This window comes from Somniosus microcephalus, chromosome 6 (genome assembly GCF_052327205.1).
Source record: "Somniosus microcephalus isolate GS21.2 chromosome 6, FLI_Smic_1.0, whole genome shotgun sequence".
In the NCBI taxonomy this organism is placed as follows: domain Eukaryota; kingdom Metazoa; phylum Chordata; class Chondrichthyes; order Squaliformes; family Somniosidae; genus Somniosus; species Somniosus microcephalus.
In genome coordinates, this window is record NC_140992.1 from 201,076,100 (window position 1) to 201,100,369 (window position 24,270).

General features: G+C 45.7%; 1 protein-coding gene across 2 annotated transcripts in view; it reads left to right on the plus strand.

Annotated features, from left to right (window-relative positions):
* Positions 1–567: 567 nt before the first annotated feature.
* lcat (lecithin-cholesterol acyltransferase) overlaps positions 568–24,270 on the plus strand; it is a 44,868-nt gene continuing 21,165 nt past the window's right edge. Inside the window, exons 1-5 of one of the 2 annotated variants that reach the window (XM_085991196.1) lie at positions 571–879; positions 11,130–11,286; positions 13,056–13,171; positions 18,674–18,769; positions 19,988–20,212. In XM_085991196.1, the coding sequence (XP_085847322.1) occupies positions 720–879; positions 11,130–11,286; positions 13,056–13,171; positions 18,674–18,769; positions 19,988–20,212 (754 nt within the window). In that variant the 5' untranslated portion in view covers positions 571–719. Of the gene's footprint in view, positions 880–11,129; positions 11,287–13,055; positions 13,172–18,673; positions 18,770–19,987; positions 20,213–24,270 lie in introns of both variants that reach the window. The other variant, XM_085991197.1, reaches the window with a different exon arrangement.

The following is a 24,270-nucleotide window of genomic DNA, read 5'->3' on the forward strand; positions in this document are numbered from 1 at the left end:
GACCATCTCCTCGCCCCCAATGCTGCGGGCCCAATCCGACCACCAGCCCACGCCCCCCACCCCCCATCCCGTCCCCGATCCTGTGGCCCCCCGGCCCCCACCCGATCCCTCCCTCCTCGCCATCTGGCTAGCTGTGGGCGGGAAACAGAGGTTTGAAAGGCAAATCGGTTTCCCGACCGATTCCTAGCACCCCTGGCTCTTGCTCCCAACCCGCCTCCCAATTAAAATGCCTGCCATGGTGTTTCATGTGTACTGGAGAGAATATCACACAGTGACAGCACTGAAACTAGTTCGTAATACGCAGGGTAATACAAGTCTGGTTTAAAATGGATCCAAGTCCTATCTAAAATTTCCTACATTACAACAGTGACTACACTTCAGAAGTACTTCATTGGCTTTGGGACATCCTGAGGTCGTGAAAGGCGCTATACAAAATGTAAGGCTATAATCTAAAATATTCCAATACATAAGCTATTTTTTCTTTCAGAATTCCTTCACTCATTAATTGGGATGTTCTTGTTTTGTTTTTTTATGCCCTTCTCCATTTGCAGAACTGCTCTGTCTGAGATTAGAGTTGAAATCCATTGTTGGCAGAGGGATGGGTATCAGCCCACTGAGTATTTACTCAGCCTGAACTATGTGACTTGCTAGCGTCAGGACCTTGAAAGCTCTGCTTGTCTCCAGTGAGATCCTCTCAGACTGAGAGGGAGCAGCAAAAAATGAGATCGAGTTTTGTCCTCTCCCTGAGCTTGGTGGCTCTCTCTATCCAGTTGTCGGCATCCGATTCAACGACACTTTGGCTCATCAACGTTTTGTTTCCACCGATAGGTCCTGAAGATGCAAACTTAACACAGAGCGAACTCCCACCCCTGGTCATCGGTAAGCAGAGCTAATGGGGCATGGGCGGTGGATTAAATATTATCAGTTGCACTGATTTGTTTTTGGAAAGACTGTACAGACACTTGCTGGCATTCAGTAAGAGGAAACGACAAACCCAACAAATCAATCCGTTGGCCCCAGGAAGAGCCGGTCAGCTCCAACATTGCTGCTCCTTCACTGTTGGCATTTCCAAAGTGACAGCGAGACCCATTGCTGCAGGGTTTCGGAAGGGAGAGTGTAGCAAGAGTTTTGAAAGAAGTTTATAGTTCTGAGTTATCCCACATATTGCTTTTGGCATTTGAACCAAATGAAACAGAATACCCTATGGGAGATGTGATGCGAAGAAGAAACTCGGTAGCAGTGACCTTGTCAATTTTCCGCTGTCTCGATCGCCCGTTATAGAAGCAGCGCGGTTTTCATTGGGCGGCTGATCTGCACCAGCAGTTTTAGGGCTGGGGCAACAACAACAACTTGTATTTATATAGTTGAAAGTCAAGCCCCCATGTGTATCAGGCATATGTCACACCCGCTAGTATTAGTGGAATTTGTGCCTTTTGTTAAGTTATAGCTTATTTGGGTGGTAATATTGGAATGTAGAAATTCCACAAAACCACTTAAGGGTGGCAAAAGTGCAACAGAGCATGACTCGCACCCTCTGCTTTGGCCTTCCTATGATCCCGTCTCAAATTGTGGGAACAGGTTCATTTGAATAATTGAGGTGGTTGCCCAGCTCCTGTAAAGGCGCAGCAGTGGTATCTGCCTAATGAACCACCGAACGCCCGGAGCAACACCCAGCCACTCCGAGAGTGGAAGCCCCAAGTCTCTGGTAGTGTGAGGCTGGCAGATGCAGTGCCTACCCTGGTGACAGAGGCCTTTTCCCATACTCCTGATTGATAAACCATGCTGTTTATATTGAATAGATTATCCAGATTTAATTTGCTCGTTATTGGATTTGGTTGCAGCAGTCCCATTGTAAAGCAATCTCATGTTGCTTGTCCTGATTGTGAAATGTTCAGCTGTGTAACATTTAACAATGCGGCTGAGGGAAAGTACAGGTTTTTTTTAATGAGAAATGATTTTCATCATCATGCAGCATGTGTAGTTTTAAAGTAGGGAAGTGCAATGTATTTAGACTTTGGACACTTTGGACTTGGTTTGAGTTGTGATTTATCTTGTAAACAGTTTATTTTCATTTGCCTGATACTAGGCCCATTTTAGGCATCGAGTTGATCAGGATCAGTTGCTTGTCTTTGATTTAGGTACGCAATGAGTGAAAGACCTGATTATAATCTCACACATATGGTCTGGCTTCCAGTATTCTGCTAGTGTTTCGAAAGTATTAGTCGTGTTGTGATAGAGCATCAAAGATCATGGTCATTTTTATTACCTTTGTACCAACACCACACCATATTTGCAGCGAACCTGAATGTTGTCTTTAAAAGAAATGTTAGATCAAAGTTCACGTCCTGTTAGTTGTTCTGGTGGGCATGACAGAGTCCCAGCTCTTAGAAAGCTGCTGCTGCCATTTAAAGGGTAAGGTGGCCACTTAAAGGGAAGTGGCTACTGTGGAGGACAAAAAAGTTACTGACAGCCAAACTAATGCTGATAGCAAAAAGTGGTTGGTACAACTTTTTGAGTGGTCAGAAATTGGTGGAAACAGGAAAAGGAATCTCTGACAAATTGATGGAGCAGTGCGAGAACTGAACATGGATAGCAAAGTGGATGCGTTGCTGCGTGAATCGAATGAAAAGAAAAAAGACTTACATTTCTATGGTGCCTTTCATGATCTCAGGATGCCCCAAAGCGCTTTACAGCCAATGAAGTACTTTTGCAGTATATTCACTGTTGTAATGTAGGAAACGTGACAGCCAATTTTCACACAGCAAGCTCCCACAAACAGCAAGGTGATGATGACCAGATAATCTCTTTTTGTGCTGTTGGTTGAAGGATAAATATTGATCAGGACACCGGGGATGACTCACCTGCTATTCTTCGAAACAGTGCTGTGGGATCGTTTATGTCTAACTTAGTGCAAACAGGGCCTCGGTTTAATGTCTCATCCGAAATATGGCATTTTCAACAGTGCAGTACTCCCTCAGTACTGCACTGGAGTGACAGCCTAGAATTTTGTGCTCAAGTCTCTGGAGTGGGACTTGAACTCACAACCTTCTGAATCAGAGGTGAGGGTGCTAATCACTGAGCCACAGCTGACACCTGTGTGAGGAAGGTAGGGCTGTTTAGCACTCCAGGACACGTTATCCAGGGGACAGTAGTTTAGCATGTTAGCTTGGAAACTTCCTTAAAGTCTGACATCACCCTTTGCATCTGTCCCCAGGTTTTGTTGGCAGTGTATGCAGCATTGACCCAGGTGGTGGCCTAGATTAGGGCTGTAGACACCAAGGGGGAAAAATTCGGTTGCTTTGCACCTCCCGTTAGCACCCTAGGGTGTTAACGGGGTGCAAAGCAAATAGCGCCTGGGTGCGGCGCCGCCAACGCCTCCTGCGAAATTCTGTGGGAGGATAGCGATGGTGGTAACCATTAGTGCCCCGTGGCATTGCGCCGCTGGTGATGACATCATCGCTGAGCGCAGCGCCCCGCTCGCGATCTTCAGTAGCGCCCCCTGACTTACCACTGGACGCTATGTCCGACGGGATCAGGGGGTCCTACCTGTGGCCGGGGCAGTGCTATTTAAAGGCGAGGTGCCGGGCGGCCATTTTTGTTGCTGGCCGCCTGCCAGCACCTGCATCCGCTGCCGTCCCCAGCCTCCTGAACCACCCCCACCCCCCGCGGAGTGCCGGCTGCGCTCCATGAGCCCGGCACTTCTCTTGAGTGCCGAGCTCTTTTGCCAGCACTCCGATCCCCGGTGGCCCTGCTGGGCCCCGGGTCATGCTGCGCAAGGCCCCGCCCTTTAAGAAGGGGAGGAAGCCCTGCAATACTGCGGCATGTAGCGTCGCGATATTCCCCAGGGGTGGTTCTGCTGCACAGGACGGGAGGAAAAAGAGGGGTAGAGCTATAGTAATAGAGGATTCTATTGTAAGGGGAATAGATAGGCATTTCTGCGGCCGCAAACGAGACTCCAGGATGGTGTGTTGCCTCCCTGGTGCAAGGGTCAAGGAAGTCTCAGAGCGGCTGCACAACATTTTGGAAGGGGAGGGTGAACAGCCAGTTGTCGTGGTGCATATAGGTACCAACGATATAGGTAAAAAATGGGATGAGGTCCTAAAAGCTGAATATAGGGAGTTAGGAGGTAAATTAAAAAAATAGGACCTCAAAGGTAGTAATCTCAGGATTGCTACCAGTGCCACGTGCTAGTCAGAGTAGAAATAGAAGGATATTTCAGATGAATACGTGGCTAGAGGAATGGTGTGAGGGGGAGGGATTCAAATTCCTGGGACATTGGAACCGGTTCTGGGGGAGGTGGGACCAGTTCAAACCGGACGGTTTGCACTTGGGCAGGGCCGGGACCGATGTCCTAGGGGGTGTGTTTGCTAGTGCTCTGGGGGAGGGTTTAAACTAAAATGGCAGGGGGTTGGGAACCTGAGCAGAGGGACAGAGGAAAGGGAAACAAGGATAAAAGAAAAAGATAGGAAGGAGAAAAACAAAAGTGGCAGTCAGAGAAATCAACAGTTTAAATCAAACATGGCCACAGTAAATAATAATTCTAATAGGTCTAAGAGCATTAAAAAAACAAGCCTGAAGGCTTTGTGTCTTAATGCGAGGAGCATTCGTAATAAGGTGGATGAATTAGCTGTGCAAATAGAGGTAAACGATTATGATTTGATTGGGATTACGGAAACCTGGCTCCAGGGTGGCCAAGGCTGGGAACTCAACATCCAGGGGTATTCAATATTCAGGAAAGATAGGCAAAAAGGAAAGGGAGGTGGGGTAGCATTGCTGGTTAAAGAAGGGATTAACACAATTGTAAGGAAGGATATTAGCTCTGATGATGTGGAATCTGTATGGGTAGAACTGAGAAATACCAAGGGGCACAAAACATTAGTGGGAGTGGTATACAGACCTCCAAACAGTAATGCGGAGGTTGGGGATGGCATTAAAAGGGAAATTAGAGAAGCGTGCAATAAGGGCACAGCAGTCATCATGGGTGACTTTAATCTACATATAAATTGGGCTAACCAAATTAGTAACAATATTGTGGAGGAGGAATTCCTGGAGTGTTTACGGGATGGTTTCCTGGACCAATGTGTCAAGGAACCAACCAGAGATCAGGCCATCTTAGACTGGGTATTATGTAACGAGAAAGGATTAATTAACAATCTTGTTGTACGAGGCCCCTTGGGTCGGAGCGATCATAATATCATAGAATTCTTCATTAAGATGGAGAATCAAGTTGTTGACTCAGAGACTCGGGTCCTGAATTTAAATAAAGGAAACTACAATGCTCTGAGGTGCGCGTTGGGTAGGATTGATTGGGGAATGTCACTCAAAGGGTTGATGGTGGATAGGCAATGGCAAACATTCAAGGACCGCATGGATGAACTACAGAATTTGTTCATCCCAGTTTGGCATAAAAATAAAACAAAAAATGTGACTCAACCGTGGCTAACAAGGGAAATTAGGGATAGCATAAGATCCAAGGAGAGGACATATAAAATGGCCAGAAAAAGCAGTAAACCTGAGGATTGGGAGCAGTTTAGGATTCAACAAAGGAGGACAAAGGGATTAATTAAGAAAGGGAAAATAGAATATGAGAGTAAGCTTGCAGGGAACATAAAAACTGACTGTAAAAACTTTTATAGATATGTGAAGAGAAAAAGATTGGTGAAGTCAAGCGTAGGTCACTTGCAGTCAGAATCAGGGGAATTTATAATGGGGAACAAAGAAATGGCAAACCAAGTAAATATATATTTGGTTCTGTCTTCACAAAGGAGGACACAAATAACCGCCCAGAGATGTCGGGGAACATAGGGTCTGATGAAAGGGAGGAACTGAAAGAAATCAGCATTTGTAGGGAAATGGTGTTAAGGAAATTGATGGGATTGAAGGCCGATAAATCCCCAGGGCCTGATAATCTACATCCTAGGGTACTTAAGGAAGTGGCCCTAGAAATAGTAGATGCATTGCTGATCATTTTCCAACATTCGATGGAATCTGGAACAGTACCCATGGATTGGAGGGTAGCTAATGTTACCCCACTATTCAATAAAGGTGGTAGAGAGAAAACGGGGAATTACATCGCCTGACATCGGTAGTGGGGAAAATGCTGGAGTCCATTATAAAAGATGTAATAGCAGATCACTTGGAAAACAGTGACAGGATCGGACAAAGTCAACATGGATTTACAAAGGGTAAATCGTGCTTGACTAATCTACTGGAATTTTTTGAGGATGTAACTGGTAAAATAGATAAGGGAGAACCAGTGGATTTGGTGTATTTGGACTTTCAGAAGGCTTTCGATAAGGTCCCGCATAAGAGATTAGCGTGTAAAGTTAAGGCACATGGGATTGGGGGCAAGGTACTGACTTGAATAGAGAACTGGTTGGCAGACAGAAAGCAAAGAGTTGGAATAAACGGGTCTTTTTCCGAGTGGCAGGCAGTGACTAGTGGGGTACCGCAGGGATCGGTCCTTGGACCACAGCTATTCACAATATATATTAATGATCTGGACAAGGGAACTAGATGTAATATCTCCAAATTTGCAGACGACACAAAGCTGGGTGCGCGTGTGTGCTGTGAGGAGGATGCCGAAAAACTCCAGGATGATTTGGACAGGTTGGGTGATTGGGCAGAAGCATGGCAGATGCAATCTAATGTGGATAAATGTGAGGTTATCCACTTTGGTAGCAAAAACAGGAAGGCAGATTATTATCTGAATGGCAATAGATTGGGAGAAGGGGAAGTGCAACGAGACCTGGGTGTCCTTGTGCACCAGTCGCTGAAGGTAAGCATGTAGGTGCAGCAGGCGGTTAAGAAGGCAAATGGTATGTTGGCCTTCGTAGCGAGAGGGTTTGAGTACAGGAACAAGGATGTCTTGCTGCAGTTGTACAGGGCCTTGGTGAGACCACATTTTGAGTATTGTGTGCAGTTTTGGTCGCCTTATCTGAGGAATGATGTTCTTGCCATGGAAGGAGTTCAGTGAAGATTCACCAGACTGATACCTGGGATGGCAGGAATGACGTATGAGGAGAGATTGGATTGATTGGGTTTGTACTCGCTGGAGTTTAGAAGAATGAGAGGGGATCTCATCGAAACTTATAAAATTCTAACAGGACTAGACAGACTAGATGCTGGAAGGATGTTCCCGATGGTTGGGGAGTCTAGAACCAGGGGTCACAGTCTAAGGATAAGGGGTAGGCCATTTAGGACAGAAATGAGGAGGAATTTCTTCACCCAGAGAGTGGTGAACCTGTGGAATTCTCTACCACAGAAGGCAGTAGAGGCCAATTCATTAAATATATTCAAGAAGGTGTTGGATATATCTCTCAAGGCTAAAGGGATCAAGGGGTATGGGGAGAAAGCAGGGACAGGGTACTGAATTTGGATGATCAGCCATGATCGCATTGAATGGCGGAGCAGGCTCGAGGGTCGAATGGCCTACTCCTGCTTCTATCTTCTATGTTTCTATGTTTCCCTCGCAGCTAGAGGCACTACCACTCAATTTCGGCCACAGGGGCGCTAATTTTTCCGGGGCGAAGTTAGCGCCCCAAAGGGGGCGCAACTCAATTTTTCCCCCCAAGAGCCATATACACCATCCAGTAGACTGATACAGAAGAAGTTGCCAGATCTTAAGGATACTGCCAAGTTAAGGCTGCCCAACAGTTGGCACAAGTATGTATGCCACAATGTGTTGCCTTTCAGTCCGTCACACATTCACCACTGCCCAATGCCAAGCTTTCAGACAACCTTATAACTTTTTCATTGTTTATCATGTATGCCCACACTCCTCCAGGTGACAATATTAAAGCAGCAACTTACATCGTAAAAGGGCCTCACACACCAAATCTTTGTAACACAACCTAGCGTCATGATGCATGGTCACTGCAGGTTGGGCACATGCCTGTTGTTCCTGTACAAGGAGATGCAAGGTCGCCTCAATCCCAAATACACATACTGACTCCCAGCAGCCTGTCACCTCACTTACTATTCCCAATAGGAAACACTTTTAGAGGGAGCATTAGCTCAAACTCTAGAATATGCGCAACAAAATGTGTAGAGGAACAGCGGGACCATGGAGTGCCGCACCTGGAATACTGCATACAGTTTTGGTGTCCATACTTAAGAAAAGACATACTTGCTCTCGAGTCAGTACAAAGAAGGTTCACTCGGTTAATCCCGGGGATGAGGGGATGGACATATGAGGAGAGGTTGAGTAGATTGGGACTCTACTCATTGGAGTTCAGAAGAATGAGAGGCGATCTTATTGAAACATATAAGATTGTGAAGGGGTTGGATCGGGTGGATGCGGGGAGAATGTTCCAGATGATGGGTGAAACTAGAACTAGGGGGCATAGTCTTAGAATAAGGGGCTGCTCTTTCAAAACTGAGATGAGGAGGAACTACTTCACTCAGAGGGTGGTAGGTCCATGGAATATGCTGCCCCAAAAAGCTGTAGAAGCTACATCGTTACATAAATTTAAAACAGAAATAGACAGTTTCCTAGAAGTAAAGGGAATTAAGGGTTACGGGGAGCGGGCAGGAATTTGGACATGAGTCGAGGTTCGGATCGGTCATGGCCCTGTGGGTAGCGGAGCGGGCCCAGGGGCCGTGTAGCCTGATCCTGCTCCTATTTCGTGTGTCTAATTCTGTTAGATTCAGGAGATGGTTCTGTGATAGTAGATTGGCGGTTAGGATCAGATCAGCCATGATCTTATTGAATGGCGGAGCAGGCTCGAGGGGCCAATTGGCCTACTCCTGCTCCTATTTCTTATGTTCTTATGTTCTTATGTCCATAGATCCCTGAAGATAGCAGGACAGGTAGATAAGGTGGTTGAGAAGGCATACGGGATACTTTCCTTTATTAGCCAAGACATAGAATATAAGAGCAGGGAGGTTATGCTTGAACTGTATAAAACACTTGTTAGGCTTCAGCTAGAGTATTGCGTGCAGTTCTGGTCACCACATTACAGGAAAGATGTGTTTACACTAGAGAGGGTACAGAGGAGATTTACGAGGATGTTGCCAGGACTGGAGAATTTTAGCTCTGAAGAAAGCTTGGATAGGCTGGGATTGTTTTCTTTGGAACAGAGGAGGCTGAGGGGAGACTTGATTGATGTGTATAAAATTGTGCAGGGCCTAGATAGAGTGGATGGGAAGGACCTATTTCCCTTAGTAGAGACGTCAATAACCAGGGGGAATAGATTTAAAGTAATTGGTAGAAGGATTAGAGGGGAGTTGAGGAGTACTTTTTTCACCCAGAGGGTGGTGGGGATCTGGAACTCACTGCCTGAAAGGATAGAGGCAGAAACACTCATCACATTTAAAAAGTACTTGGATACGCACTTGAAGTGCCGCAACCTACAAGGCTATGGACCAACAGCTGGAAAGTGGGATTAGGCTGGATAGTTCTTTTTCGGCCAGCACAGACACGACAGGCCAAATGGCCTCCTTCTGTGCTATAAAGTTCTAAGATTCTGTGATTCTATGAAAGGGGAAACACAGCTAAGAAAAAGTAATGGCACATAGACTGATCTAATAAATTTGGTTGCAATTTATTTAATCTTTGTCCAAAGAGTTTTCATCTGAATAATGTATCAGCAGATCAAATCAAATGCATGATAGTGGAGTTAATGCAGAGGACATGGTGGGTGAAGGTGTACGTGCCCATATGGATTGGATTGTTGGGTATATCAGGTACTTAAGCAACGATCTTGTCTATGAGAGACTGATGGGATGACTCTTGGCTGAAAATGTCAAGCCAACTGCTTCATTGTTGGGCTTTTCTGGACGGAAAAGATTGTAAAGCGTGCAGCAGACAATGGTAATCTTGGAGATCCTATTGGAAGTGTGTTATAACATACCTTCTGAACTGTTCAGGCAGCCGAAGCTGCATTTCATCGTACCTATAGTGTGCCCAGTAATGGTCCCGGTGGCTCCATGGACCTGGTCATATCTTCGGTCAACTGGTGTTCATGGCAGTCATAATGTTGTCATGAGCCAATCTGGCAACATTGCAGTATTGCTGTGGAGCCAGGAGGATCACTGCTGCTTCTTCTGGCTCCACATTAGCAAGTAAAAGAATATTACTTACCTTTACGTCGCTGGCCTGCAGTGACTTTTTAAGGACAACTGATTAGACCACTGTAGATCTGGGAAAATCAAGCGTAGCATGCACGACGCTTGCTCTGCCCAGTGTATGCCAAGTTTTCCAGCAGGATTTTAAAACAGCCATTAGGCCTCTGATTAGCATATTCAAGGGGCTTAATGCTGGTTTTAGGCAGGCAATTTGGCAGTTGGCACATTTCCAGAGGAGAGCGAGTGTGCGAGATAGTGCCCGAAAATTGGTCCCCCAACTCTAATTTCCGCCCAAAAAACGAGAGCGAAAGGGGCCAATTTCCCCGCCCCACCGTTTTCAAAGTAAACTCTTCAACTTCCTCTCCCTTTTTACCCAAATGGAGCTTTGGGCTCTCAGCTCCTGGACAATATTCAGAACTCAGTCTGTATACAGGTCAATACTGAGAGGAAACTAAAGGGTGCCTGATGGAATGGACCTTGAGGTTTTAAAGATCTTTTTGTGTGTATGCTTTGGCTGGTGGTGACAGTGCTTTACTTTGTTCATTTAGTAACATGCAATGTAAGATACATTATGATGCTTTTCTTCCATTTTAAGATCTGAGGAGAAGCAGGTTTGATGACTCCGATGGTCTGTTCCTCTTTATACAACCTTGTATTTTTCTTGTCAGGACTGGGAGAGAAATGATCCAATTGGCTGATAGTTTTTCTGTTGTTCAGCTGTAAAAGGCCGAGGCCATTTCCCTTCAGTTACCTCTCACTGAGAGGCCTGGTGCATATTTTCCTCAGTCTGATAAGGTTGAGTTCCAATTGCAATGAACAATGGGGAGTAGATTAGCAACTTGCTTCCTGGGCATAAAAGGGGCATGAGAGATTGGCTTTCCGATACAGAGACCACCCGATGTTCAATTCCATTGATGTCAATGGAGATGAAAATTGGGCGGTACAGGTATCTATAAACAGGCAACGCCAGGTTTACACCCAGGTGTCAAGCTGAAAATTTACCTCAAGGTATTTTAACTAAATGACTCGGAATAATCCTGTGGTCTTTCTGTTTTGCCAAGTGCCCGGACATGTTGGAAATCGTCTAGAAGCGAAGCTGAACAAACCCTCTTTAGTCCACTGGCTGTGCATGAAGAGGAGCAGTAAATACTTCACACTGTGGCTCAACATGAACATGTTCATGCCCATTGGAATTGACTGCTGGATAGATAATATCAGGTAATGCAGTCTCGCAATGATGCTGACAGTCTCTACCTTAGTAATCTGTCTTTTCATTGCGCCAGAATTTACTTGTAAGTTGTGCAATTTGGGGATTTTCCTGCACACAGATTTCAGAACAAATTTCTGATACCTGGGAATGAACATTGTGAATTTTTAAACTTAGATTAAAAGCTGTAAGTGATTAAGTTGCTCTGTGAATGGAACATTAACTGAAATCTCTGTGGCACGTCCATCTATCGAGTACTCGGCCAGTACTGAATTTGCACGCTGTTGATTCCTCTGGATTGGTGTTGACAGGTAGCAGTGGTTTCATCAATGGGCACTCTCAGTGCTGCAGTGGATCAACCAATAGGAGACACTTCTAGCCGGACGAGAAACTCGCATGCATTCCAACTCCCTCTTCCTCATTCTCTTATACTTGCTTTTTTTGCCTCTTTTCTTAAGTGAGTGTGCAGTTATACAAGGACAATGCATCAGAGATTCATTCCACCAGCAGTCTCTTCAATAGTGAATGAAGTCCTTTGGCCTTTTGATAGTATTCCCACCTCTGAGTCAGAAGGTGCAGTGTTTGAGCCCCGCTCCAGACAGTCCTAGCATGCGGAGGCTCTGGCTCTGAATTTTGGTTTGACCCAGTGGGATACTCGTGCCCCACCCCCCCTCCCCGCCACTTATTCCATGGGCTGTGGGAGTTCATAAAACCCTCCCGCTGTATAGGACTAATCACCCTAGCGGCTGATGGTTATGGTTATGGCCATGGAAGGAGAGTTCACATTGCGGCCTGTAAGCCTGATTAATCAGCCTGTTAATCAGCCTGCGAAACCTTCCACTACTTCACACTATTCTCCAAGGGAAGTCTGTGAAGATACGAAAACAACAACAATCTCATCTCATCACTCAATCCTATATAAAGTCAATCTATTTGGATTTAAATCCTATCTTTAAAGTGGACAATGAGATCCTGAAAGTTGGCAAAGAAATCTGACTAAAGTGTTTTAAATTTTAAAAGATTACAGAGAAGGTAGAACAGGTTATATATTAGCTAGAAAAATTAGAAGTCAAGGTAAAATAAAAATGAGAGGGAATGGGGAAGGAATATTGTGGGTTCCCTGATGGACAGGTCCAGTTAAAATGAACCCAATTGCCACTATGGATTTCCTCGGGGATTCTCCTGGTTGCTGCTGGAACTTCGGCGGGAACCCGAGATAGACAAGTAAACAGGGTTTCTGCCAATTTTACGGCAATATTACGGTGGCCAATGGGGGAACCGCCAAGGAAATTCTCAGCATATATCTCAGACTTCATTGCCCCCAGCCTTCCCAGAATTCCATTTGCTTAAAGGAGCATCGCTCAACCACTGAGACACCAGGCCAAGACAGCTGTAAAAAATAGTTTTCTTCTATTAAAGATCAAAATTATAATTTGTTCAACAGAACTAAACAGAAATCGAGGAGATGAGAAAAGGATCCCATCTCACACCTGAATTAGAAAAGTTGCAAAATCCTTGGACACAGAGAGGTGGATTTTCAACTTGCTGCCCGGGATTACAACTGGTGTTACGGATCGGGCGCCTGTTATAAAAACCATCCCATTTCCATTCCCATCAACGCCAATTTAACACTCAGGTGGCAACTTGAAAATCTACCCCAGTGCAAACCCAGTGCTCATGAAGGAGCTGACAGGTTACTTCTGTCGAGGATTGCATGCAGTTTGTTTTAATGTTCATTTTCATTTTTTTTTAGCATTTGACACAATTGAATCTTTCTCAGACTTGTTTACAACCGGACATCACAGAGAACCTCCAATTCTCCTGGGGTGCAGACCCGAGTTCCTGGTTTTGGGAAGACCTACTCCGTGGAATATCTGGATCCATTGAAACTAGCAGGTTTGGTTGGGAAAGCTGGCAAACGCTGTAATTTTTCTAAACTTTCCTCCTGTAATTCGTGCACCTTGAATTCTGTAACTCTGGAGTCATACAGTGTTGCTGCGGAATAATGGATCCACTGCAAAGGAAGAAAGGACTTGCATTTCCATAGCACCTTTCACGACCCTAGGATGTCCCAAAGCACTTTATAACCAATTAGGTACTTTTTGAAGTGTTGAAGTCACTGTTGTAATGCAGGAAACGCGGCAAGCCAATTTGCGCACAGCAAGGTCCCACAAACAGCAATGTGATAATGACCAGATAATCTGTTAGGACTTGTTAGTTCTCCTTTCTTTGTCTAAACGGACTTTTCTAGTTCTTATATCACTCCAGAGTCAGATTTCTCATTCTTTCACTGGGTCAGCATTTACTCTCATGATCATCATTCCATTGCCTTCCTCATAGATCAGCTCTTTTCCACCCCGCTAACAATCAGTATTCTACACTCATCCTCATTGTAATAGATAAGACTGCAGCTACAACATTAGGGCTCCTTATGCTCCTGTATTGGGTGCAAGCGCAGCATATGTATCTGTCCCTTAGCTTACCCACCTCTGATCATATCCCTATTGTATCCTATACCTGATCTCTTAAGAACATAGGAACAGGAGTAGGTCATTTAGCTCCTCGAGCCTGTTCCACCATTCAATTGGATCATGGCTGGTCCGTATCTTGACTTCATCGACCTGCCTTGGTTCCATATCCCTTAATACCCTTACCTAACAAAATCTATCAATCTCAGTTTTGAGAAATTTTCAATTGACCCCCAGCTTCAACAGCTTTTTGGAGGAGAGAGTTCCAGATTTCCACTGCCCTTTGTCTGAATAAGTACTTCCTGACATCACCCCTGAACGTCCTAGTACTAATTTTAAGGTTCTGCTCCCTTGTTTTGGACTCCCCCACCAGTGGAAATAGATTCTTACTATCTACCCTATCAAATCCTTTAATCATCTTAAACACCTTAATTAGATCACCCCTTAATCTTCCATACTCAAGGGAATACAAGCTTAGTCAATGAAACCCATCTTCATAATTTAACACTCTAAGTCATTCCGGTGAGTCTGCGCTGCACCCGCTCTAAAACCAATATATCCTTCCTGAGGTATGGTGCTGATTCAGAGAAGAAAATCACGTCAACGGATGACTTTTGAATAACAAAGCCTGCCCTTTGCTCCCATAGATAACAACCCCATTAGGAGCTGCCCAAATAGCAGCAAGGAACATGCCTCTACAAGAGTGGTCATCGAGAGGACCATGGGGATCCTAACAGCATGCTGTCACTGCCTGGACTGGTCAGGAGGGGCTCTGCAGTATGCTCCAGATCGTGTAGCCTGCAGTGCCCTGCACAATATCACCATACAAAGAGGGCTGGACTTTGACATCACTGGCATCGAGACCATTGGAGCCTGGACTACATGGAGCAGAGCATCACAATCACCTGCACTCAGATGATCCCTCAGTAACTGCTGCAAGGGCATCAGATCATAGCTCATCATTGAAGTTTTCTGTGTAACGCAGTCTACCTCTGACTCCAAACCCTTTCCTCCTTCTCCCCCACTTTTAAATAAAAGGACAATCCCTCAATCCAGTACCCAACCTACAACATGACAACACACCAGCCCTCTTTGCAGCTACGTGAACATTCCAATAATCATCACCTGAGTGAATAAGTCAGCACCAAATAAGTGCACCCTTTTGTATATGACCTTAACCTCCATAAATAACAAAGCACAATATCAGTGCACATTCTATTGTATTATAATATTTCAGCCAATGTCCCAGACTCCTCCATCACCATCCCTGGGTATGTCCTGTCCCACCGGCAGGACAGACCCACCAGGGGCTGCAGCACAGTGGTATACAGTCAGGAGGGAGTGGTCCTGGGAATCCTTAACATTGATTCCGGACCCCATGAAGTGGCATAGCTTCAGGTGAAGCATGGGCATGGAAACCTCCTGCTGATTACCTCCTACTATGCTCCCTCAGCTGATGAATCAGTACTCCTCCATGTTGAACATCACTTGGAAGAAGCACTGAGGGTAGCAAGGGGCCCTAGTAAAATTGAAGTCAATGGGAATCAGGGGGAAAACTCTCCACTGGCTGGAATCATACCTAGCATAAAGGAAGATGTTTGCGGTTGTTGGAGATCTATCATCTCAGCCCCAGGACATTGCTGCAGGAGTTCCTCAGAGCAGTGTCCTAGGCCCAACCATCTTCAGCTGCTTCATCAATGACTTTCCCTCCAACATAAGGTCAGAAGTGGGGCTGTTCGCTGATGATTGCACAGTCTTCAGTTCCATTCGCAACTCCCTAGATAATAAAGCAGTCCATGCCCGCATGCAGCAAGGCCTGGACAATATTCAGGCTTGGGCTAATAAGTGGCAAGTAACATTCACACCATACAAGTGCCAGGCAATGACTATCTCCAACAAGTGAGAGTCTAACCACCTCCCTTGACATTCAACGGCATTACCATTGCCGGATCCCCTACCATCAACATCCTGGGGGTCACCATTGACCAGAAATGTAACTGGACCAGCCACATAAATGCTGTGGCTACAAGAGCAGGTCAGAGGCTGGGTATTCTGCGGCAAGTCATCTCACATCCTGACTCCCCAAAGCCTTTCCACCATCTACAAGGCACAAGTCAGGGGTGTGATGGAATGCCTGCCTGGATAAGTGCAGCTCCAACAACACAAGAAACTCGACACCATCCAGGACAAAGGAGCCTGCTTGATTGGCACCCCATCCACCACCTTAAATATTCACTCCCTCCACCATCGGCGCACCACGACTGCAGTGTGTACCATCTACAAGATGCGAAACTCGCCAAGGCTTCTTCAGCAGTACCTCCTAAATCCGCGACCTCTACCACCTAGAAGAACAAGGGCAGCAGGCACATGGGAACATCATCACCTGAAAGTTGCCCTCCGAGTTACACACCATCTTGACTTGGAAATATATTGCCGTTCCTTCATTGTCGCTAGGTCAAAATCCTGGAACTCCCTCCCTAACAGCACTATGGGTGTACCTTCACCACACGGACTGCAGCGGTTCAAGAAGGCGGCTCACCACCACCTTCTCAAGGGCAATTAGGGATGGGCAATAAATGCTGGCCTTGTCAGTGATGCCCACATTCCCAGGAATGAATAAAACCAAACAATAAAGCCCAAAGTGAGCAGGAGCCAACCTCCTCTTTCCGAACACCATCAATTGCCGCAGATCCTCAGAGACTAACCTCAGAGCCTACATGTAGCTACAATGTTCCTTGATCATCCACCTTTTCAGGTGAGTACCCATGCGTTCTGGGGCCCGCAGCTCCAAAGCCAATAGGCAGACTTCTCCACAGCCTCCATTGGGAAGGTGGCACATCCTCACCCACTTCCCACTCCTCTGGCTCCCTCCTGATCTGTGAATCACCCAATGCCACATCCTCACTAATACTATCTAATTTCTCCGCCTCCCATATGAAAGTACTTGAGCTGGTCCATGGGAGTGAAGAGGCAATTGATACAGGGTGTGAGCTGTAGGAGGTTGGGAGCAGAGGAACACGAAGCAAGGTATCTCTGCAGGAACTTGTGGATAGGCTAGAGTTGGACTTCATCCCTTCATCTCCCTCTTCATTAGCATAGTTCACAAGGCGGATGTTGTAACTCTGTCATTCTTCCTCCTCCTCATTATCATCTTCCTTCTCATGTTGCTGTGGTGGATCGGCAGAAAAGGGGCGTAGAATCTAAGAATGGGTGAGCATTACACCTTGGGAACAAGGGGACAGAGAAAAGGGTGCACTATTTATAAAGGACCCGTTTATGATTTTGCTGCACACACTGCACAAAGAGAATCTTCCCCTGCCCCATCCTGAATTACAATGAAATACCAGCTTCGATGATCTTCATCAAGGTGGTTCTCAGCACTGCTGTTTATTGGATCCATGTTCTGCCGTTTATTGGATCCATGTTCTGCTGTTTATTGGGTCCATGTTCTGCTGTTTATTGGGCCCATGTTCTGCTGTTTATTGGGCCCATGTTCTGATGTTTATTGGGTCCATGTTCTGTTGTTTATTGGGTCCATGTTCTGCTATTTATTGGGTCCATGTTCTGCTGTTTATTGGGCCCATGTTCTGCTGTTTATTGGGCCCATGTTCGGTTGTTTATTGGGCCCATGTTCTGCTGTTTATTGGGTCCATGTTCTGCTGTTAATTGGGTCCATGTTCTGCTATTTATTGGGCCCATGTTCTGTTGTTTATTGGGCCCATGTTCTGCTGTTTATTGGGCCCATGTTCTGCTGTTAATTGGGTCCATGTTCTGCTATTTATTGGGCCCATGTTCTGCTGTTTATTGGGCCCATGTTCTGCTGTTTATTGGGCCCATGTTCTGCTGTTTATTGGGTCTATGTTCTGCTGTTTATTGGGCCCATGTTCTGCTGTTTATTGGGCCCATGTTCTGCCGTTTATTGGGCCCATGTTCAGCTGTTTATTGGGCCTATGTTCTCCTGTATATTCGGCCTATGTTCTGCTGTTTATTGCGTCCATGTTCTGCTGTTTATTGGGCCCATGTTCTGCTGTTTATTGGGTCTATGTTCTGCTGTTTATTGGGTCCATGTTCTGCTGTTTATTGGGTCCATGTTCTGCTGTTTATTGGGTCTATGTTCTGCTGTTTATTGGGTCCATGTTCAGCTGTTTATTGGGCCCATGTTCTCCTGTATATTCGGCCTATGTTCTGCTGTTTATTGGGTCCATGTTCAGCTGTTTATTGGGCCCATGTTCTCCTGTATATTCGGCCTATGTTCTGCTGTTTATTGCGTCCATGTTCTGCTGTTTATTGCGTCCATGTTCTGCTGTTTATTGGGCCCATGTTCTGCTGTTTATTGGGTCCATGTTCTGCTGTTTATTGGGTCTATGTTCTGCTGTTTATTGGGTCCATGTTCAGCTGTTTATTGGGCCCATGTTCTCCTGTATATTCGGCCTATGTTCTGCTGTTTATTGCGTCCATGTTCTGCTGTTTATTGGGCCCATGTTCTCCTGTATATTCGGCCTATGTTCTGCTGTTTACTGCGTCCATGTTCTGCTGTTTATTGGGTCCATGTTCTGCTGTTTATTAAGCCCATGTTCTGCTGTTTCACCTCTGGTGTTCTCTGATACAAGGCAAAACATGAGCAAGGCTGCAGAAGGGAAAGCCAAGCTTGAGCCAACTGTCTAATCATAATTTCAGACCCATATTCTATCATAACTTGGAACATTTTCCTTTCAAGTCATGAAGGACTTTGCTGCCTGAGTGGTAAAGCTGCCGTAGAAAGGGCACCCATTATAGAAACCGCCCGATTTTCAATTCCATTAAAATCCATAATACCAGTTTTACGCCCGGGTGGCCGGTTGAAAATCTACCTCACCGTTCATTAACCAGGTATATGTCGGCCATGTTGAGCAGTTCACCATGTGCAGAAACTGCGGTTTTGTTTTGACAGGATATATGCACACGTTGGTGCAGTACTTGGTAAACATGGGCTATGTTCGTGATGAGACCGTTCGAGCAGCCCCTTATGACTGGAGGGTGGCAGCATGTGAGTACAGATAATGGACATCTCGTCAATCCATTGCTTTTCTGACTAACCGGGTGAAAAATATTAACACTGAATTCTGAGACTTTAGTGGCAGCTCAGCACATAATCTTACAGAAGGAGGCTATTCAGCCCATTGTGCCTGTGCTGGCTCTTTGGAAGAGCTATCCAATTAGGCCCACCCCCTGCTCTTTCCCCACAGCCCTGCAAATTTTTCCTGTTCAGGTATTTATCCAATTCCCTTTTGAAAGTTACTATTGAATCTGCTTCCACTACCCTTTCAGGCAGCGCATTCCAGATCATAACAACTCGCTGCGTTAAAAAAAGTTCTGCTCATCTTCCTTCTGGTTTTTTGCCAATTATTTTAAATCTGTGTCCTCTGGTTACTGATCCTCCCACCAGTGGAAACTGTTTCTCTTGTTATTATCAAAAAAAAACAACAAACTCCTTCCTTCTTCCTACCAGGTGCTAACCTAAAAAGAATGTTGAGGTTAACCTTCTGTAATTTTTAAATTTTATTTTCTTATCCTGTTCCTCTTCCTGTGGGCTCTCCACCGCAAGCTATTGTCACGATGTCAGTCTCCTGTTTTCAGGCCTCCACCAATACCATTGCCATAAGGATTGTGTCAGAATGGAGTTGGGTGACCCAAGAGATGAATCTGCTCCTGTCAATTAACTTTACAAAAAAAAAGTTAACCCGAGTACAAAAAAGGGAAACTGGTTCATGCTCGTAAATTTTCTTTTGTTCAAATTACTGACAGGACTAACTTAATCCCTGGTCTGTGCCCAACAGCAAGGCTGGGACTTGTAACTCATAGGATTACATAGGATATACAGCACAGAAACAGGCCATTCGGCCCAACCAGTCCATGCCGGCGTTTATGCTTCACTCGAGCCTCCTCCCGTCTTTCCTCATCTAAATCTATCAGCATAACCCTCTATTCCCTTCTCCCTCATATGCTTATCTAGCCTCCCCTTAAATGCATCTATACTATTCGCTTCAACCACTCCCTGTGGTAGCGAGTTCCACATTCTCACCATTTTCTGGGTAAAGAAGTTCCTTCTGAATTCCCTATTGGATTTCTTGGTGACTATCTTATATTGATGGACTCTAGTTTTACTCTTCGCCATAGGCATAAACTCTGTCCTGACACAGTACACTGGAGCGCTAGTGTCCAGTGCTGCTGCTGATTGTAACACTTGGCACTTTCTGTTTGACAGATGAGCAAGAAGAATATTTTGACAAACTGAAAAAAATGATTGAGGAAATGCATGCGGCCTACGGCAAACCTGTTTACCTGCTGGGCCACAGCATGGGGAATCTGTACGTCTTACACTTCCTAAATGAACAGCACCAGGAATGGAAAGACGAATTCATTCACGGATTCATATCACTCGGAGCTCCGTGGGGGGGAACCGTTAAATCTCTCGCTGCGCTTGCTTCAGGTATCAATCCTTTGTGTATATTTTTTCTCCTTTTATTGTCCCATGTACCTGTTGGAGCTGTAAATGAAACAATAGAACCTGACAACTTGCTTTCTCTCATCATGCAGTGGGAAAACATGTTGTAAAATTCTGCAAACTGTATTACGTTTTTGAAAGAAAGGCGTGCATTTATATAGCGCCTTTCATGACCTCAGGACGTCCCAAAGTGCTTTATAGTCAATGGCGTACCTTGTAATTTGTAATTTAGGAAACACGGCAGCCAATTTGCACACATCAAGGTCCCACAAAGAGCAATGTGATAATGACCAGATAATCTGTTTTAGTGATGTTGGTTGAGGGATAAATATTGGCCAGGATACTTGTAGTCTTTTCATGTTGAACAGAATGATAGAAAGCATATTATAGCATTGATTTTCAACTTGCTACCCAGGTGTTAAACTGGCATTGTGGATGCCCCCACCCCACCCCCCGTTATGGAAACCACCTGATTCACATTTCCTTTGACATCAATGAATATTGGACAGTTTCTATAATGGACACCCGACCTATGGTAGGTTTATCCTCTGAAAATCTACCCCCAGTGTCTTTCATAGCTAGAAATGAAAATGTTCCAAGTATGATAGAATATGAAGCTGCAATTATGATTAGGCAGTTGATTCAAGCTTGGCTTTCCCCTCTACCCCAATATTCCCTATAATGGTTCCTGCCTATGCGTGTGGGGACTAACAATTATTCCGGCTTCCTTCGTGTTGCTGATAACGGTGTAACCGCCTGCTGCATTGTTTCAGATAGGCAGAAACTATTGCGCACACACCAGAAATTTGACAGGCTAATCTCACAAACCAAATTTATTTGCAAAATCAGGTAGAATATAGAGAATACCAAAGTAGCAAGAATTAGGTTTTATAACATACAGTTCATCAGATCTCACTAATCCTTCTCCAGCAGTTAATACAAACTTGTGCAATGAGAGAGTGCTGAGAACTGGCCTAGTGAACGCTAACAGTCCAGTCTTCTCCTATCCCTTGCTAACTTGTGTCAATCATCTCCCTTGGGTAGGGAAATTCTTCTGCAATCGGTGAGCCATGTGGAACTCTTTTGATTGCTGCATTCTGAAGGATGTTCAAGTATTAAACAATGTGCAGGTAGACCCTGCTTTTAGCTGCTCAATGTTTTGGGGGGAAATGGAAAACAGATGCGGGGGTGGGGGGAGCAGATTTTCAGCTGGCTGCTTGGGCGTAAAACTGCTGTTGCGGATCAGCTGCCCGTTATAGAATACTCCCGATTTTCATTTCCGTTCAAATCAGGGCACAAATATCTTTTCAAAGCGATTGTTTGCAACAGTGTTTAATTTATTTTCTCCGAGTCCCTCCCACACACACTATCTAATCCACACTCGAAATCTAGAACATTATGTTTACCAAGGTAAAACTTGTTCTGCTCCCTGACATACAGAGCACTCACCTCACAGTTCTTGGCTTGGGCTGTGAACAGCGCAGAAAGGAAAAGCTATTGTGTCCAACTCAATTAGAAACTTTCAACTTTAGTGTCTCAGTGAGATGGGTTTAAATCTTTTTATCTTTCATGGGGCATAATTATATTAATGAATAGTATTGCTTTCAAACAAGTTGTGGTTTAATGCTGCTCTCAGTGGAGGAACACTTCATCTGTGCTCAGGGAAACAAAATTATAAACCTGTTTATAAAGGATCCATAAAGTTTGTGCTGTTCAGAGGAAATCCTCGCCCCAGTTTTACTATCATAAAGTGAAACAGAAGCTTCTAAGATCTGTGCTGAGGTGTTGAGATAGTAGAACAAAAGAAAGACTTACATTTATATAGCGCCTTTTACAACCTCAGGATGTCCCAAAGTGCTTTACAGCCGATGAAGTAGTTTTGAAATATAGTCATTGTTGTAATGTAGGAAATATGGCAACCAATTTGCTCACAGCAAGGTCCCACAAACAGCAATGAAATAAATGATCAGATCATCTGTTTTCAGTGATGCTGGCTGAGGGATACCAGGACACCGCAGAGAACTCCCCTGCTCGTCTTTGAAATAGTGCCATGGAATCTTTTACATCTACCTAAGAGGGCAGATGGGACCTCGGTTTAACCTCTTATCGAGACTGCACCTCCGACAGTGCAGCACTCCCTCAATACTGCAATGGAGTGTTAGCCTAGCAAAAAAGCAGCGGGGGAGGCATTTAAGATAGTTAAATGCTACTTTTAGCACCCGGAGAAAGTTAGCGCCCCCGCACCTGAAATTCACTGGTAGTGCCCCAAGAGGGTCGTCCTTCTGAGTTTTGGAGCCTGTGGGGGCCCCGCCAAAGTCTGCTCCTCTTACGGCTGTGCAGGGACAGACTCAGCCATTACTGTACGGGGAGGCATCTGGGGCTCTGACCAAGGGGTTGGCAAGGGGGTGGAAGTTTGATCGCTTGGAGAGGAGCCTCCACTTCCATGTCCCCTCCCACCATCGTTCCTCTCATGGGCCACCCGCACTTCCCTGCTAGCAAGTAGATGGAGAGCATCTTGCTGCACATCAGTGGGGCCATGAGGACCCATGTCTGTACTAACATTCCTCATAACGAGGACGTCCATGAACCTCTGGTTTCTCTCCTCAATAGATGCCCATCTATCCTCCATAGATGACCAGCTATTTAGAGTGTTACCATGTTCTCCTGAGTCTGCCGATTTATGTCCTGCATGGAGGTGGCCATCCTTTCCATGGCAGAACCTACAGTTGCCTATCAATTCGTCCAATAAAAAGCGACGAGTTAGGAACGTAACTAAAGGTTTTTATTGACTAAATAACAGAGCCCACCCTCGTGGGTGATCGGGTCCAACAAGGAGGAATACCAGCCAGTCGACTACCTTTATACCTGGGCAGGTAGGTGGAGCCATGGGCGGAGTCGGAGGTGGTCAGCCCAGGTATAACAGCGCGACAAGAGGCGACCTCGTATAGTGATACAACAGTGAGAACAGTGATAACAATACAACAGTGATAATTATAGTGTAACGATAGTGAACGATAAAAGTGGTTTACCACATTCACCCCTTGTTTAGATTTGAGTCCGGCGGGGTGAAGTGTACTACCAGTTCTGGTATGTCAGTCTGTCCGGAGGCCTCGTAAGCCTCTCCGATCGTCGCAGCGGCGGTGCTGCATTATCCGGTGTTAATGCTGGTGTCTGCGTGGTCGGCGAAGGCTCGTGGGGTTCCGGCATGCCGTCTACCTGGGCTGGAATTGGGGGGGTGGTGGGGGGGGGTAAAGGTGGTGTCTCCGGAGTGCCCGAGGGTGCGAGGTCTCGTAAGGAGACAGTGTCCTCCCGCCCGTCTGGGTAAGCCACGTAGGCGTACTGGGGGTTGGCGTGCAGGAGGTTCACCCTCTCGACCAGGGGGTCCATTTTATGGGCCCTCATGTGCTTTCGCAGCAAGACGGGCCCCGGAGAGGTCAGCCAGGTTGGTAGAGTGGTTCCCGTAGTCGACTTTCTGGGGAAAACAAACATTCGTTCATGGGGGGTGGCGTTAACGGCAGTGCAAAGTAGTGACCGGATGGAGTGCAGCACTGTCGGGAGGACTTCCTGCCAGCGGGAGGTTGGGAGGCCCTTAGACTTTAAGGCTAAGAGGACGGCCTTCCATACCGTCGCGTTGTCTCTTTCCACCTGGCCGTTCCCTCGGGGGTTGTAGCTGGTGGTCCTACTTGCTGCAATACCTCTCGCTAGTAGGAACTGACTGATATACCTATCAATTCCTCCAATAAAAGGCGAAGAGTTACGAAGGTGACTAAAGGTTTTTATTGACTAAATAACAGAGCCCACTCTCGTGGGTGATCCGATCCAAGCAGGAGGAATACCAGCCAGTCGCTCACCTTTATACCTGGCCTGGTGGGTGGAGCCAAGGCGGAGTCGGCAGTGGTCATCCCAGGTATAGCAGTGTGGCAAGAGGCGACCTCGTACCGTGATACAATAGTGGTCAGTGATACAGTTATAACGAACAGTGGTGAACAATGCTAACTACTAACAGTGATACGATAGTGAACGTGGTTTACCACATTCACCCC